Source organism: Vanellus vanellus (assembly GCF_965231255.1).
Source record: "Vanellus vanellus genome assembly, chromosome: 4".
Taxonomy (NCBI): domain Eukaryota; kingdom Metazoa; phylum Chordata; class Aves; order Charadriiformes; family Charadriidae; genus Vanellus; species Vanellus vanellus.
In genome coordinates this window covers 53,625,711-53,639,398 of record NC_138909.1, presented here as the reverse complement: position 1 = coordinate 53,639,398, position 13,688 = coordinate 53,625,711, and the positions used below count along the sequence as shown (strand labels likewise).

Below are 13,688 nucleotides of genomic sequence, written 5' to 3'. Positions count from 1 at the left end.
TATGCCAGTCATGTCACCTTGGTTTAGAGTAACCATAAGGACACCGAAGAATCAGGCTGTCGTGACTAGGTAAGACATGAGTGCTATAGTATTCCACCAAACTTCCCATGTTCAAAAACATGACGTCTGAATCCAGGTAAAACTTGCAATCCTGTTGTAAAACAAAAACGTATGTAATCACTGACAGTATTTTTTTCCAACTCAGTGTTTAAAAAAAAGAAAGCAACCCCAAAACATCATCATCAGTACTAAGAAGTTTTTTCAAACATGCTATTGCTTTGCAAACTAGTCACACAAGGAAGTCCAAATTAAACTCAGGAATTTATTATTCCTTCCCTTACGATTCGACTGGAGCTGAAATTTAGATTTGAACATTTATAGTCAGTTTGTCTTTTGCACAATACAGTGACTAGAAAGCCCAGATCTGATACTCAGACTCTCATCCTATACCAGATATTTTTAAATTGGCTTATTTTTACTTTTAGGAATTGGAAGAAATTTAGACTTTGACTTACTAGTTCCGATATATTCCTATACACACGCACACTTTATACACACATATATACATGACATTCATACATGTATACATACGCATATATACACATACATACATGCTGCAGCTACTAACCTTTTCAAAGATTCTGTAGTTTCTCACTTTTTCTGCAGATTCATCCCATACAACCAATACCTTGAAGAAGAAAAATGCAAATATTCAGTCTATGCTAATATGCTCTTCTAAGTCAATGTATTATTAAGGAATTAGTTATAATCCAGCCTAAAACCAAAAAAATAATCACTGAAGTTATAATAGCGATTTTATTGCTTTAAGGAAAGAGCACATCTAAGTTGTTAAGTACTTTATCATATATAAGATACAGTATCTCTAAATCAAAAAGGTTTTTTGGGAGTAGATTCAGCAATTGCCAGTTACCTTTCCAGGCTTAGTAGATGAGTTTCTAATACAGTACAATCCATTTTGTGGTTGTCCCCGTGGGCTACTAGCTTTGAATGTCCTAAAAATAATAAAGCAATTACAGGTGTTAGAATATTCTGAATCAGACAAGTAAAATGCCTAGATTCTTAAAATTATTAATATAAATCTCTTTCAGTTTTAGTGATTTGTAGCACATTGTAGCTGAAAGAATTTCGGTGTTCTAGCATCTGAACCAGCAACACAGTACAGAATATCTGGCTTTCTGTCCCATCTAGCATCCCGGCAGAACAACCTTCTCCAGATGGTGCAAAAATCACTTTGCAAGTAGTATGCATTTTCAATCGATACAAGAGCACTAAACTAACTCCCCTAAGAAGTGATTTCCATATTAAAGGAATTTAAATACTTTTATTATGTTTCTAAACACAAATTGTACCCATCAAAACGATCTCTGGACTACTAGTCAGGGCATGTTTTTGTAGGACTTCTAAACAACTGTTTTAAAGTCACATCCTACCTTTCAACTTCAAAGGATTCAGAGGTATTAAGAAATACTGAAGCAGGCAGCCCAACCTGTAAAAAAAAAATGAAGAAAACCAATCACTGTGTAAGTCAATGACAACTCAAAATGCTAGCAACTTTTTATGCAAACAAGCTACAGCCACCAGTATCTGAAATTATTAATGGTGATTTAACCTTTATTTTATGCTTCTTCCTCCTTTACATCTAATATTAAAATCCAGAATTTATCAAGGCATTCCTTAAAGCTCAAAAAAAAAATTAAAAATAAAATAAAACTCACACAGCGATGTGTTTTCAGACAGTTATTTTTGTCCTGAAATATGCATTTAAAACATTCCCAAAACTATACATAAGCAAGAAAAAAATGCTCTTTGAGAATGTATCATCTACTTGATCTTACTTTTTCATAGTCATCATCAGAATCATCATCAGGTTGGTTTGGCTTAGAGGGTAGTGCTGGTTTTTCAAATGAGAAGCTTCTGAAACTCTGTCCATCTGGTGGTGATCTCCTGGCAGAAACAGAACAAAAACTGTAGGACATCTCCTCAGGAAAACGGAACAAATATACGCAAAACACTAAAGGGATAATAAAACTAGAACTTATGAGCAAGTTTCAGTTCAGTTTAGATTAATTTAGGTTGGAAGGGGACCTGTAGAGATCATTTAGCCCAAGCTCCTGCTCAAAGCAGGTCCAACTAGATCAGGTAGCTCAGGCAGCCATGTTCACTTGTGTTTTGAGTATCTCCAATGATGGAGATTCCACAGACTCTCCGCAGCAACCTGTTCTGGTGTTTCACCATCTGTGTGGTGAAAAGTTTTTCCTACTACCTAGCTGTAATTTCCCAGGTTGTGACTTCTGCCTGTTGCCTCTTATCACTGCAGACCTCTGAGGTGTTGCTTTGCCTTCTCCACACCCAACCATTAAGTAGCTGTAGACAGCAGTGATCTCCCATTAGCCTTCCTAAAGGTTGAATTAATCCAGTTCTCTCAGTCTCTTCTTGCATATCTGTGCTACAGCCCAAACATCTTGGTGGCCTTTCACTGGACACTATATCAGTGTCTTTCTTTTATAGTCTTTAAAGAGTTTATTACTTGTTCTTCAGAGCTGCTAAATGACCCAATGGACAAAAATATGTCTATCTGATTCACCACCATAACTAGTTCCACGTCCCTTACTAAAGCTGATCTTAATACAAAATGAAACACATTCCCTATCTTGACAGAAGCCTAAAATTATTTTTGCAGTTCATTGAGGTTCTGACATAAAGGCTTCTTATTCACTGAGATCAAAGGCTTTTAAGTCTTTAAGACAGACCTGAAAACAAATTAAAAAAAATTACACCAAAATTTTGTAGTTGAAGTTCAGTTTATCTACTATTTCTTTCTGAACTATTTTAGAAGCTAAACTGATTGTGAAATTTTCAAACAACATACAGAGGCAAAAAAGCATAATGCTGAGGAAGAGAGGGATGGTGCAGGGAAGAGAAACAGATTTCTCTGATTCATATAGACATATGTCTGTCAACAAGTTAACTAATATGCAATGGAAACATTTAACAGCACGTTGTATTTTCACACTTACTGTAACTGGGGACATGAAGACTTCTCTGGTCTAGGCCTGATTCCAGGGGGCTGGTGGCTTGGCACAGGTGGCTTTGGGAGCACTGGTGGTACAAACAGCCCAGGTTTACCATGTTCTCTTGGCACTTTGGGCTCTACTGTTTTTTCAGTAAAATGTGACAGCTTGGGTTTACTGCTTGGTAGTGGAGGAGGAGTTCGTGGTGAAAGGTTTAAGGATTTTAGCTTCTCACATCCTTCTGGAGTAGCAAGAACTTGAGCTAGAGGCAGAGGCTCTGGAGGCAATGAGCAAGATTCTTTGACACACACAGGCTTTTTGAAAAGAGGTAGTGGGGGTACAGGAGGCAGCTGTTCACTTAGTCTCCGGCTTGAGGACTGAATCTTTAGATTAGGTTCAGCTCGGCACTGTAACTGGGGTTCTCTCACATTTAAGTGATCCTCTAGTTTGATATCAGGTAAGCTTCTTTTAGGAGGCGGTGGTGGTACTGGCACAGTAGATTTGCCAGGAAAGGAATTTGCCCTTGATTCTGAGTAGGCAGCTTTTCTGACATGAGGAACGGGCGGAGGCGGGTAGGCTGGGGGCAGGACCATATCTACAGAAAGAAAACATTCAAAAATCATGACACTCTGAGGGGAAATACAGTACATCAAGCAACAAGACTTTTCAAATTTATTTTTTACGTGATTTAAGATGTTTCATTGGCATCTGGTCTGATAGTACCCAAAATGCTGGATAAGCATTCAACTTTCAGCACAATTCTGAATGTTATGTGTAGTAAACTCCTGCAATTTTTATTCAGTCATGGCTTATGATAACTTCAGTTTTCCCTTTGCTAAAAAGAAAGAAGGAGAGGCTATGTTAAAAGCATTACCCCTCCTACAGACTGATGACCAGATGCAGGACCTTCCAGGGCAGGAGGCCAGCAAGAAAACATGCCCTTAAAGGCATGTAACACTTTCTGTAAATTGTTCCTGCTATTTACTAGGAACTTTTAATCCTAAATATCTCTCAAGATTAGATAACTGTGCATTACTTCAGTTATTTTACCACCTGCAATGCTTAAGATATGACCAAGACAAATAATAATTCAGCATTCTACATGAATATTGCCTTCATTGGTGACCTTTCATGGGGATGGGGCCTTTTGTGAAGGGAATGAAGAAATCACATACCATCTTTCACTATGTCAGAAGTATCTGGCTGCAAGTAAGATTCATCCTCTTCCTCCTGGTCATAATCTGCAGATAAAAATCAATGTGTCAAGACACTGATAAGTACTCCTGGAACAAAGAAAAAGTATTGAGTACTTATTGCTTTTTAATAAACAAATATTTTTCAGTTTTGGGGTGGTTTGGTTTTGTTTGGGGTCTGTTGTTTTTTTTTTTGGTTGGTTTTTTTTTTGTTTTGTTTTTTTTCAAGAGGTGAAAAAAAATTAAAAATATTGGTCCGCCTCTCTGCTATTTAGAATAGGCTTTTCCTTCAACTTTGATGTCAATTAAGAAAGCCATCACTTACAACAGTGGGAGATGAATTACACTGCACATGAAGTTTTTTCAATCTTTCAAATTAAATTTTATTTTCTGGTGATACTTTCTAGTGAGTGCTATAACCTTCCTGAGAAAAATTCAAACCGGTCACATAGACACAACTATATGGATGCTCTAGCAAAACCAGTTGGATAAAAACAATCCTCAAAACCTAACCCTAACACATAAACATCGATGATTTTGCAATACCAAAGCTTAAGCAAGCCTAGTGAGCTACCACACAATTAATTCTCTTGCCTTGCTCTGGCAACAAAAAAACCCACACCACAACAAATGCTTTAAATGGTTTCAATGCTGCCTTGAACTCTAAGTCAGAATAATCAAGACACGAAAAACATGCTACTTCTAGGCAGTAATTTCTCATCATTGACTATGATAGGAGCCTCAAAGACAATATGCAGTATTTCCCCAGAGAAATGCATTTTTTAAAAAAAAGTAAGAATACCTGATAAAAATCAGTTGGCTCTCCTAATTTTCATAATTTAAACTCCTGCTAAGCGCCTTAACATAATTCGTATTGCATGCAACCCTTCCCTCCCATAAACGCAGAAGTACTAAACTACAATCCTACATGAAATGCTGATGAGTCTGTTTTCCTCTGCTTTGCAGCAATTGAACTGGATTTCCTAAAGAGACTCACTCCTGCCTTTTTGTCCTAGTCAGGAAAAACAGTCAGGAATTTCCTTTCAGGAAATGAGAGTACTTGCTCCAATCAACCCTGCCGTCAGATATCTGAAAGGGCAGATGGGAAAAGGCCTAGCAAAGGAACTATGTTGAAACACGAGGCAAGGCTTCTCACGTTGGATTTTACTAACACATTTCTCGACTAAGAAATCAGCTGCTGAAATATGCTGTGAACACCTATCTGACAGGCTTTCTGTAATGTCCTCACTTCTAATTAAAAAATAAACACACTCAGCCCAAACTGTTTACTGTGAAACAACTACAGCAATGAATCACAGAATCACAGAGTTTCAGAGTTGGAAGGGACCTCTAGAGATCATCTAGTCCAACTCCCCTGCTAAAGCAGGATTGCCTAGAGCACATTACTCAGGACTGCATTCAAGTACGTCTTGAAAATCTCCAGAGAAGGGGACTCCACAACCTCCCTGGGCAGCCTGTGCCAGTGCTCTGTCACCCTCACCGTAAAGAAGTTTTTCCGTGTATTTGAACAGAACTTCCTATGTTCTAACTTGTGCCCATTGCCCCTCGTCCTGTTACTGGGAACCATTGAAAAGAGCCTGGCTCCATCCTCCTTCAACCCACCCTTTAGATACTTGTACGCCATAATAAGGTCTCCCCTCAGCCTTCTCTTCTCCAGGCTAAAGAGTCCCAGCTCTCTCAGCCTTTCCTCATAAGGCAGATGCTCCAAGCCCTTAATCATCTTAGTTGCTCTTCGCTGGACTCGCTCCAGCGGTTCCTTGTCCCTCTTGAACTGGGGAGCCCAAAACTGGACACAGTATTCCAGTTGTGGCCCCAGTGCAGAGTAGAGGGGGAGAATGACCTCCCTCGACCTACTGGCCACACTCTTCCCTATGCAGCCCAGGATTCCATTGGCCTTTTTGGCAACAAGGGCACATTGCTTGCTCATGGATAATTTACTGTCTACTAGGACCCCCAGATCCTTCTCCTCAGAACTACTTCCCAGCAGGTCCACCCCTAACCTATACTGGTGCTTTGCATTCTTCCTCCCCAGGTGCAGGACCTCGAACAGGTATCAAACTCTGAGTAAAAAAGGCTATGCTAAGAGTGAGATTTTCAGAACCTTACTTTAAAAAGTTACTCAGTTTGAAAGTCATTGGAGAACATTATCCTATGCATTTCACATAGGCCCATCCTATGCTTAATGCAAGATCTTCCTGAAACGGAGGGATGATCAGTTCTGTTTTATACTAAATAGACTACACCACAGATGCAACAATGCAACAACATCCCAGCGTGGGTGACTGCTTGTTTTGCAGGACAGGTGACTTAATTTCACAGTCTAGATAGGAGGTAACTAGCTCCACAATGTTTCACTGCCTTGTCTCTGCATGTTTTCAGAGCATGCATGTTTTCAGAGCATACTTTTAAGTGACTAATATCCTATTATTATATTAAATTATTGTCAATAATATTCAATTATCATAATAAAGACCACTTTGTATTTCCACACTATGACCTATATACTCAAAAGTTTTATCTTGTTGCTAGATATATAACGTTTCCAACATGCAGACTTCATAAAGATTTTAAATAGTATATTAGAGTGTCAGACACCTCCTTGAAAGATCTTAATTTCTTCAGTTACCTTTTATTTTTAGAGTGGCTTATGGTACAGAATATCTGCTTCTGATTTAAAATTGCAACAACTACACACCTTGTAAAAACAAGCATTTATAGTGCAAACTGGATCAGTTTGCTTAAGCTACAGGAATAGTTCCTGCAGAATCCAGAAGAAATAAATAAGCAAATAAATAAATCTTATTTAGCAGTGTCTAAATTTGTCACCTTCATTATCTGCTGAATGATGAGAATACTTGATATCAATGGGACGTTCTACTGAGCCATAGAAACTGTCTGCATCAGAACCAGAGTCACTGCAAAAGAAAAGACAGAGTACCTTCTGCATCACTGTGCTATGTGTCTTGGGACAGTAAACATGTCTGTTAGCAGGACTATGGCACTGGAAAGCAAGGCTGGAAAAGCAAAAGCAATCTATTCTTATTTCCCAATTAACAGCCAGATATGTTGCTGCTGTCATTTTGAAGTGTTTATTGGTTTTACACCAAGCTGACATTTAAAGTTCTCTTAGTAAAAATATTTATTTTTGTTTTGGTATTATTTAAACTATGTGTTAGGAAGGGTTGATACCTGAATTCTGTTACTGTTTCTTTCTTCTCATGGTAGTGATCAATCTCCCTCCTCAGGGATAGCATCCAATTCTAAATAAGAATAAAAATACAACATTCCAAACATCCAAAACATCCATCTTTAAATCATTAAAGAAAGATGCACAGTATCTGTCCTCTGTAAGAATAGAGTAACTGGCAAAGAACCTATATTGAAACAGTATTTATCCATGACTTAGATATATGCATTGAGAGGACTTATCAGTCAAAATGTTTTGACTATCTATGATGCTCTAAGAACACGTTAAAATATTAAACTTTCAGTTTGTGAATTTCAAACTGTTACTTCTAAAGTCAGGTACTTGTTCATAGTATGTTCATGGGTGAGAGATTTCACTGAACAGTTTTCATGCTTTATCAAAGGTTTAACACACAAATATTTGTTTCTTGGCTAAAAATAAAACAAGCAATATGGAAAAAAATGTGCCATCTAGTATGTCACAGCTATTCCCTAAATTACAACTTGAACTAACACTGACTTAATAGTTAAAACTTCACACATTATTTTGAGAGGAGCCCAAAGAACTAGGTATACAAATTTCAGTGACAGCTTCATGTCCAGTTCATTTAGATTTTAGGGAAGTCCAAGATTCACTTTATGGTTCAAGGAAAATTATATTGCAAAAAAAAGAAAAAAAAGTTACCTTTCTTTCATCTTCAGAAGAAGCTGAAAAAAACCATGTCCTGTGCTTCTTGCTAATGTGAACTAACTTGAAAGGAAACACATTGCTTGATGTTGTCTCCTCAGCTGCCCGCATAACCCTGAGAAACAGAACAACCAATATATAAAAACCTTAGTCTATAAAGTTAATTCTGCTCCGCAAGTCATAAAGCTCTGATGGAAAGCAGTTTTACCAATCAGTTTTGCCTTAACAAAAATAACCCCCAAGCCCAGGAAAACGCCACCAAGATCCTCAGATGGGCATTTGTTGTATTTCTCCTTTACAGTGGTAGAAAGGACAATGAAAGAGCACTGACAGTAGAAAAAGCACTAGTTAAACCACCAGCCAGACTTATAAAATGATGTTTTCACCTATTCAATAGCTTTAATGAATTGCATTAATTCACAAGCTTCACATGATGGCAAGAGGTATTTAGGGTGCCTGTGATCCTTATTTCAGAATGGCACAGAGGAGAAATCAAAACACAGGTTGTCCATGAAAATAAATAAGAACTAATATTAAAAGTTAACTTATTTTTTCCACTTTCTCCTTATAAAAAATTTCTTGTACTTTATTATTTTAAAACAAGCATAACTCAACCTCTTTCACAAACTGCCTTAGACATGCTTCTTTTTATTCTCCCCCCCCCCCCCCCCGAGAAGTCTCAAATGAGGAAATTCCTTACACACAAAAATTTGGTTGTAAATGCTTGCTATAAGGCTTTGGAACAAACAAGGAGACTAAAATCCTAAAACTGTGAATAATCTAAAAGTAACATTTCTAAGATTTATTCAGCATAAGCCATAGAGAAATCTGATTGAAGATTTACAATCACTATTGGGGCTTTCTTTCTCGTTCCTAAACTTTTTAACTCATTAGTTTCCTCATATAATTACAGTATTTCCATAAGTCCTTAATATTTAGGGAATGTGGTTTGTAAACGTAGAAAAAAAAGAGTATCAGAGACATTTGACATTTGGTTAGGTACCTAATAAAAATAACATTGTTTTGGCCTTTCAGTACTTAAAGGGGGCTTGTAAGAAAGATGGGGAGAGACTTTTTAGCAGGGCCTGTAGCGACAGGACAAGGGGTAATGGCTTTAAACTAAAAAGAAGCTAGATTTAGACTGGATATAAGGAAGACATTTTTTACAATGAGGGTGGTGAAACACTAAAACAGGATGCCCGAAGAGGTGGTAGATGCTGCATCCCTGGATATGTTCAAGGTCAGGCTAGAGAGGGCTCTGAGCAACCTGATCTAGTTGAAGATGTCCCTGGTCATTGCAGGGGGGTTGGGCTAGATGGCCTTTAAAGGTCCCTTCCAACCCAAACTATTCTATGAAAAAAAACACCAAAAAAACCCCTAATCAACACCCTGAATTTGCCATTAAGAACAATGTTAACTGCATCTGCAATATTTTCTGCATCTGCCCAGTCCAAAACAAAGCCACAAAAGGAACTATAAGTTGTCTCACTAATGTAAGGCTAATAAGGATGTTAATGTGGGAAATACCCATGGTACAGCTGGGAGGGATACTAGCAATAGGCATCACTATGCATTTTGAGTCACTAGTGAACACAACACTTCCTCATCTCCTGTCCAGTCTCAACACATAAAGGCTATTGAATGAAAAGTGCAAAATAAAAGTCCAGGGAAGCTTTAGAGTGATTTGTTTTCATACAACCTTATGCAACTACCAAGTCTAACAAATTCTTTCATTTCAAATTATTTTTTAATAATGCTTACGTCTGCGCATAATACCAACCAAGACCTGGTCCCAATTCCAACGAGGGTCTCTACAAGACTGCTAGAATGCAGATATATGAAAAGCAATGAGACAGTCCCCAGCACTTGCAAACTCCATGGTGTTTTTTTACATTAGTGTGCAGTGTCATCGTGTCATGGCCAAGTTTCAGTATAGGTTGCTTGTACAAATTAATCTTGAATCTTTAATTAGCTACAATGTTTACAACTGCATTCCTATAAAATATTCCATTGTTGTGATCAGTTAGAAAGCTCTCACATTCTAATAACAGGTATTTCCTTATTCCAAATGTCTGAGAACATTACGCAGTACAAGAATAACATTTAAAAATAAAATAAAATTGCAGTGCAGACCAATGATGCAATATTTCTGTACATTCTCTCTCTCATTAGTCCTTTCTTAGCATTAATTACAACAGCAATTTCCTTAAGTTCAGTTGGACTTCTATTAGCAGGCCTTGTACGTATGCTGCACTCAGATTCCGATAGTACTGGTTAACTTGAAAGCCATTATTTTTGTCTTCAACTTAAAAAGCAAGCACTAAGATTCATAACATGTAGCAAAATGTCAGACATTTTGCACATGCATTGTCTCATTTATCACTTCTGTAGTTGATTCAATTTTGACACTAGTTAGGGTTACCGAATCAGTAACTCCATAAATATTCATTTCTATTTTTGTGATGATCATTGAAATCACTAGAGAACAAAGATAATTTGTCTGAAAGAATCCACATGTATCTCCGCGTGTGCAAAGTCTGCATTAAGTTAGTAACAAGACTAAGGCTTTGCAATTTTAACAGTTTTTCTGGTTAAATTACAAAAGATGAAGGCTATACACTTGCAAAGCACAGGAAACATCATACATACCATTTGAAAGGAATACATCGCTTGGAATCTGAGATCAGTGCTTAACCCAAACAGCAGATGTAGTTGAGTTTAACTTAGTTGGAAATGAAAACCATAGACCCCTGAATTAAGTAAAAGGGGCTTGGGTGTTAAATAAGTTCTTTGGCACTCACCTGTTGTAACCATTCAAAGAAAATGCACCCTGTGGAGATGCAGATGTGCTGCTCTTAAAATAGTAAATACATCCCTCATGGATAATCACAAATCTCAGTGGCCCTAAAAAGATAGAGACAAAAAGTGAGCAAAAGATAAATCCAAAGACAGTACATTAACTAGAACCTCTTAACTTGGGCAGAATTATTGTTTAAGGTTTTAGTAATCTTATTGTTATAAAAGAACATCAGCTAGTTAAGTGACAGCTTATTGATGACCAGCCACATGGGAAAACTGTCCATTCATGGAGTTTCAGGACCGAGGGTAGTATTTGCCTCCCTCATTTGAGAGACAGCTGATCTAATGACTTCAAGAGAAGCCAAAGAGACTGCAGGTCTGCCCTCCATCTGTGCTCTTTTACTAGAGGAATAAACTAATGTAAGAATGCAACCTAAAACAAGATGGCAGAAAGGTAGCCACAGGCATATTTATGTCCATCCCAAAACCATGAAGGTATCTTCCTCTTTTCTTTTACCTCAAGTACATAAAGCTCCCAATAAAATGTTTTATTTTCTTTTTTTTAGAGGCCAACATTCCCTCCTTTATCAAAGGCTGTAATTTTTGTCCTTAACCATATAAGTATAGTTTGGTTATAAACAGGGAAAGCAAATTAATAGTATATAAACAAACCCCAAATCTTAATTTTTCTCCATGTAAATAGATTCTGATTCCAGAAGCAATTACTGGTTTCAAGTACAGCCTAATGTTGGCAGTGAGAAAATTTCCATTTCACCACAGCAGTAGGAGACAGAGATATTTTTCCAGTACAGATTAACCAATTGGAAAAAAGCTGAGAACTAATTTATTTCAGAAAAGACTATTTGAAATTGATACATATCCTGGGAATCTATTTCTGTCTTTAAGACCTTACTTTTAAGGCCTAGACAAGAGATTTAACCAAGTAAAAGAAAATCAACCACAACATTTATCATCTAAGATTTACAGTTCCAAAACAATTAAAGGAAATTCTTTCAATATGGGTGTTTCGTACACATATTCCAATAAAATTGTAATCCATTACAGACAAAGTAAGTGGAAGAACAGCTTCATTAAATAGTCTGCTAGCATGAAATGTGTTAATGGCCCCAAATGCAAGAATTTAAAACATTTATTTTAGTTAATACCTTATTCAACTTACACTTCAGGATTTGCAGCTGGGTGCCTCCTTTTTTATGAAGATAGCCTGATTTAGTCACTCCTCCAGGCATTGTCAAAAGGTTTTGCGCTCCAATTGCCTTCATTGGGACTGGCCAGACCTGCTCCTGCGAGGCCATCATTCTACAATATAGAATAATTTTTAAAAGTTTAAAACTTAGATTTTACTTTAAGAAAGGAGTACCAAAAAATGAAGCTTGCTTCCTTAAACAGGTTTTCCAAACAACTAACATGGTTCAGCAGTCAAGTATGTGGCACAGACAGGGTGTTCATAGATTCCAGGAAGTTTGTAATGTATAAAAAACTGCTGCAAAAAGTCCCGATTTATTTTTATACAGCTCTCAAAAGTGATTGACAGTTGTTGAAACAATGGAAGAGTTCTTAGTAAATGTTATTTAAGTATTTATATTTTAAAAATGCCTCAGATAACACTGTGAGACTTAATAAGGCAGGTGACTTGACAGATAATCAGTTTCTTCTCCAAAGTTCTATGCCACACATGTATAGACAAAATAATTTTCTGTATAACGAGTGAATCAAGTCATATTTTAGTAACTGCAGTATCCAATGCTACTTACTCCTTCTATTTACATGTTTCATTCTGAATGAAAGCATTAGTATATAATCTCATACCGGCTGTCATATGTGACAGCATCCTGTGCGAATGAAGTTTATCTCAGATTGCTGAAGACTTTTAATTTATATATCAATTATTAATGCCATACTCCACTGAGCACCTTTGCAGTTACCACTCTTTCTGTTATCATCCTACACAGGTTACCAAGAAAACTAGTTTCTTAGTAGTGTCTTTTTTCTGTCTGATATGTCACTATGAGACCTTTCTTTCTTCAATTGCTAACAGAACTAGGCCAAAAATCCTGTATAATACAGAGGAGAAATCATGCATGAACTATATGGGAAGTTTGACCTAGAAATAAAATGGTCTGTTATCCTCAAGCATAGGGCTAGAGACCTTTGCTGGTAAGAGGCAAACTAAAGACACTCCAGTTTATTAGTTTCTGATAAAGGAATGATGGTTTAGAACTGAAAAGCTTTTAGTGGAGGACTGAAACCTAATGGATCCTGTTTGCTTCTCCTTTCCCCAAAAGGGACACTTATGGAAGTCAATAATGTAGCTCAGTACAGGAATTCAAGAGCCTACAGCACAACCCACCTACCTGAGCACTAGTCTCTCCAGCCTGAAATGGCAACTTGAAGTACCCATACTGAAAAGAATAAGCAAGTAATACAGTTCTGTTGAGGGGTTAACTGCAAGAGTAGAGTACATACCCATTGCCTATGTGTTAGGAAAAACAGAAATGCAAGTCAATTGATCTTTCAGTGGATCAGCTAAGGATTTAGATCTAACTGCTTGCCCTTTGCTGAGGATGCATGGTTGGGGAGGGAGAAATTACTAACAATTTCTACCAGGAGAGTTTAAATTCAATTAAAGTCTCTAGGCAACCTAGAAAACTTAATCACAAATATTAGGTTTTAGTCCCCAGTGTTATAAACCAGGCACAAGCAGAGAAGATAGGATCCAAAGCCCTAGAAAGGTTCTCACAGCAGACA

General features: G+C 37.3%; 1 protein-coding gene across 2 annotated transcripts; it reads right to left on the bottom strand.

The window, feature by feature from the left end:
- SH3BP2 (SH3 domain binding protein 2) lies at window positions 1–12,239 on the bottom strand. 2 transcript variants are annotated; one of them, XM_082482921.1, is made up of 12 exons: window positions 12,100–12,239; window positions 10,922–11,024; window positions 8,118–8,235; window positions 7,436–7,506; window positions 7,073–7,161; window positions 4,208–4,273; window positions 3,039–3,627; window positions 1,857–1,965; window positions 1,452–1,507; window positions 932–1,013; window positions 629–688; window positions 1–151 (listed from the first exon to the last, which is right to left on the bottom strand). In XM_082482921.1, the coding sequence occupies exons 1-12, from the start codon at window positions 12,236–12,238 to the stop codon at window positions 14–16; spliced, it is 1,620 nt and encodes a 539-aa protein (XP_082339047.1). In that variant the 5' UTR covers window position 12,239; the 3' UTR covers window positions 1–13. The 2 variants fall into 2 exon arrangements, with proteins under 2 accessions (XP_082339047.1, XP_082339048.1); XM_082482922.1 differs by having other exon boundaries at window positions 1,857–1,962.
- Between the last annotated feature and the right edge of the window lie 1,449 nt (window positions 12,240–13,688).

Excerpts from the sequence above, each read along its gene's own strand:
- SH3BP2 (XM_082482921.1), bottom strand. The coding sequence starts at position 12,238 with ATGATGGCCTCGCAGGAGCAGGTCTGGCCAGTCCCAATGAAGGCAATT. Across the intron at positions 11,025-12,099 it reads CCAGCTGCAAATCCTGAAGT|GGCCACTGAGATTTGTGATT; the intron begins GTAAGTTGAATA and ends CTATCTTTTTAG. Across the intron at positions 1,508-1,856 it reads CTGATGATGACTATGAAAAA|GTTGGGCTGCCTGCTTCAGT; the intron begins GTAAGATCAAGT and ends TTTTTTTTACAG.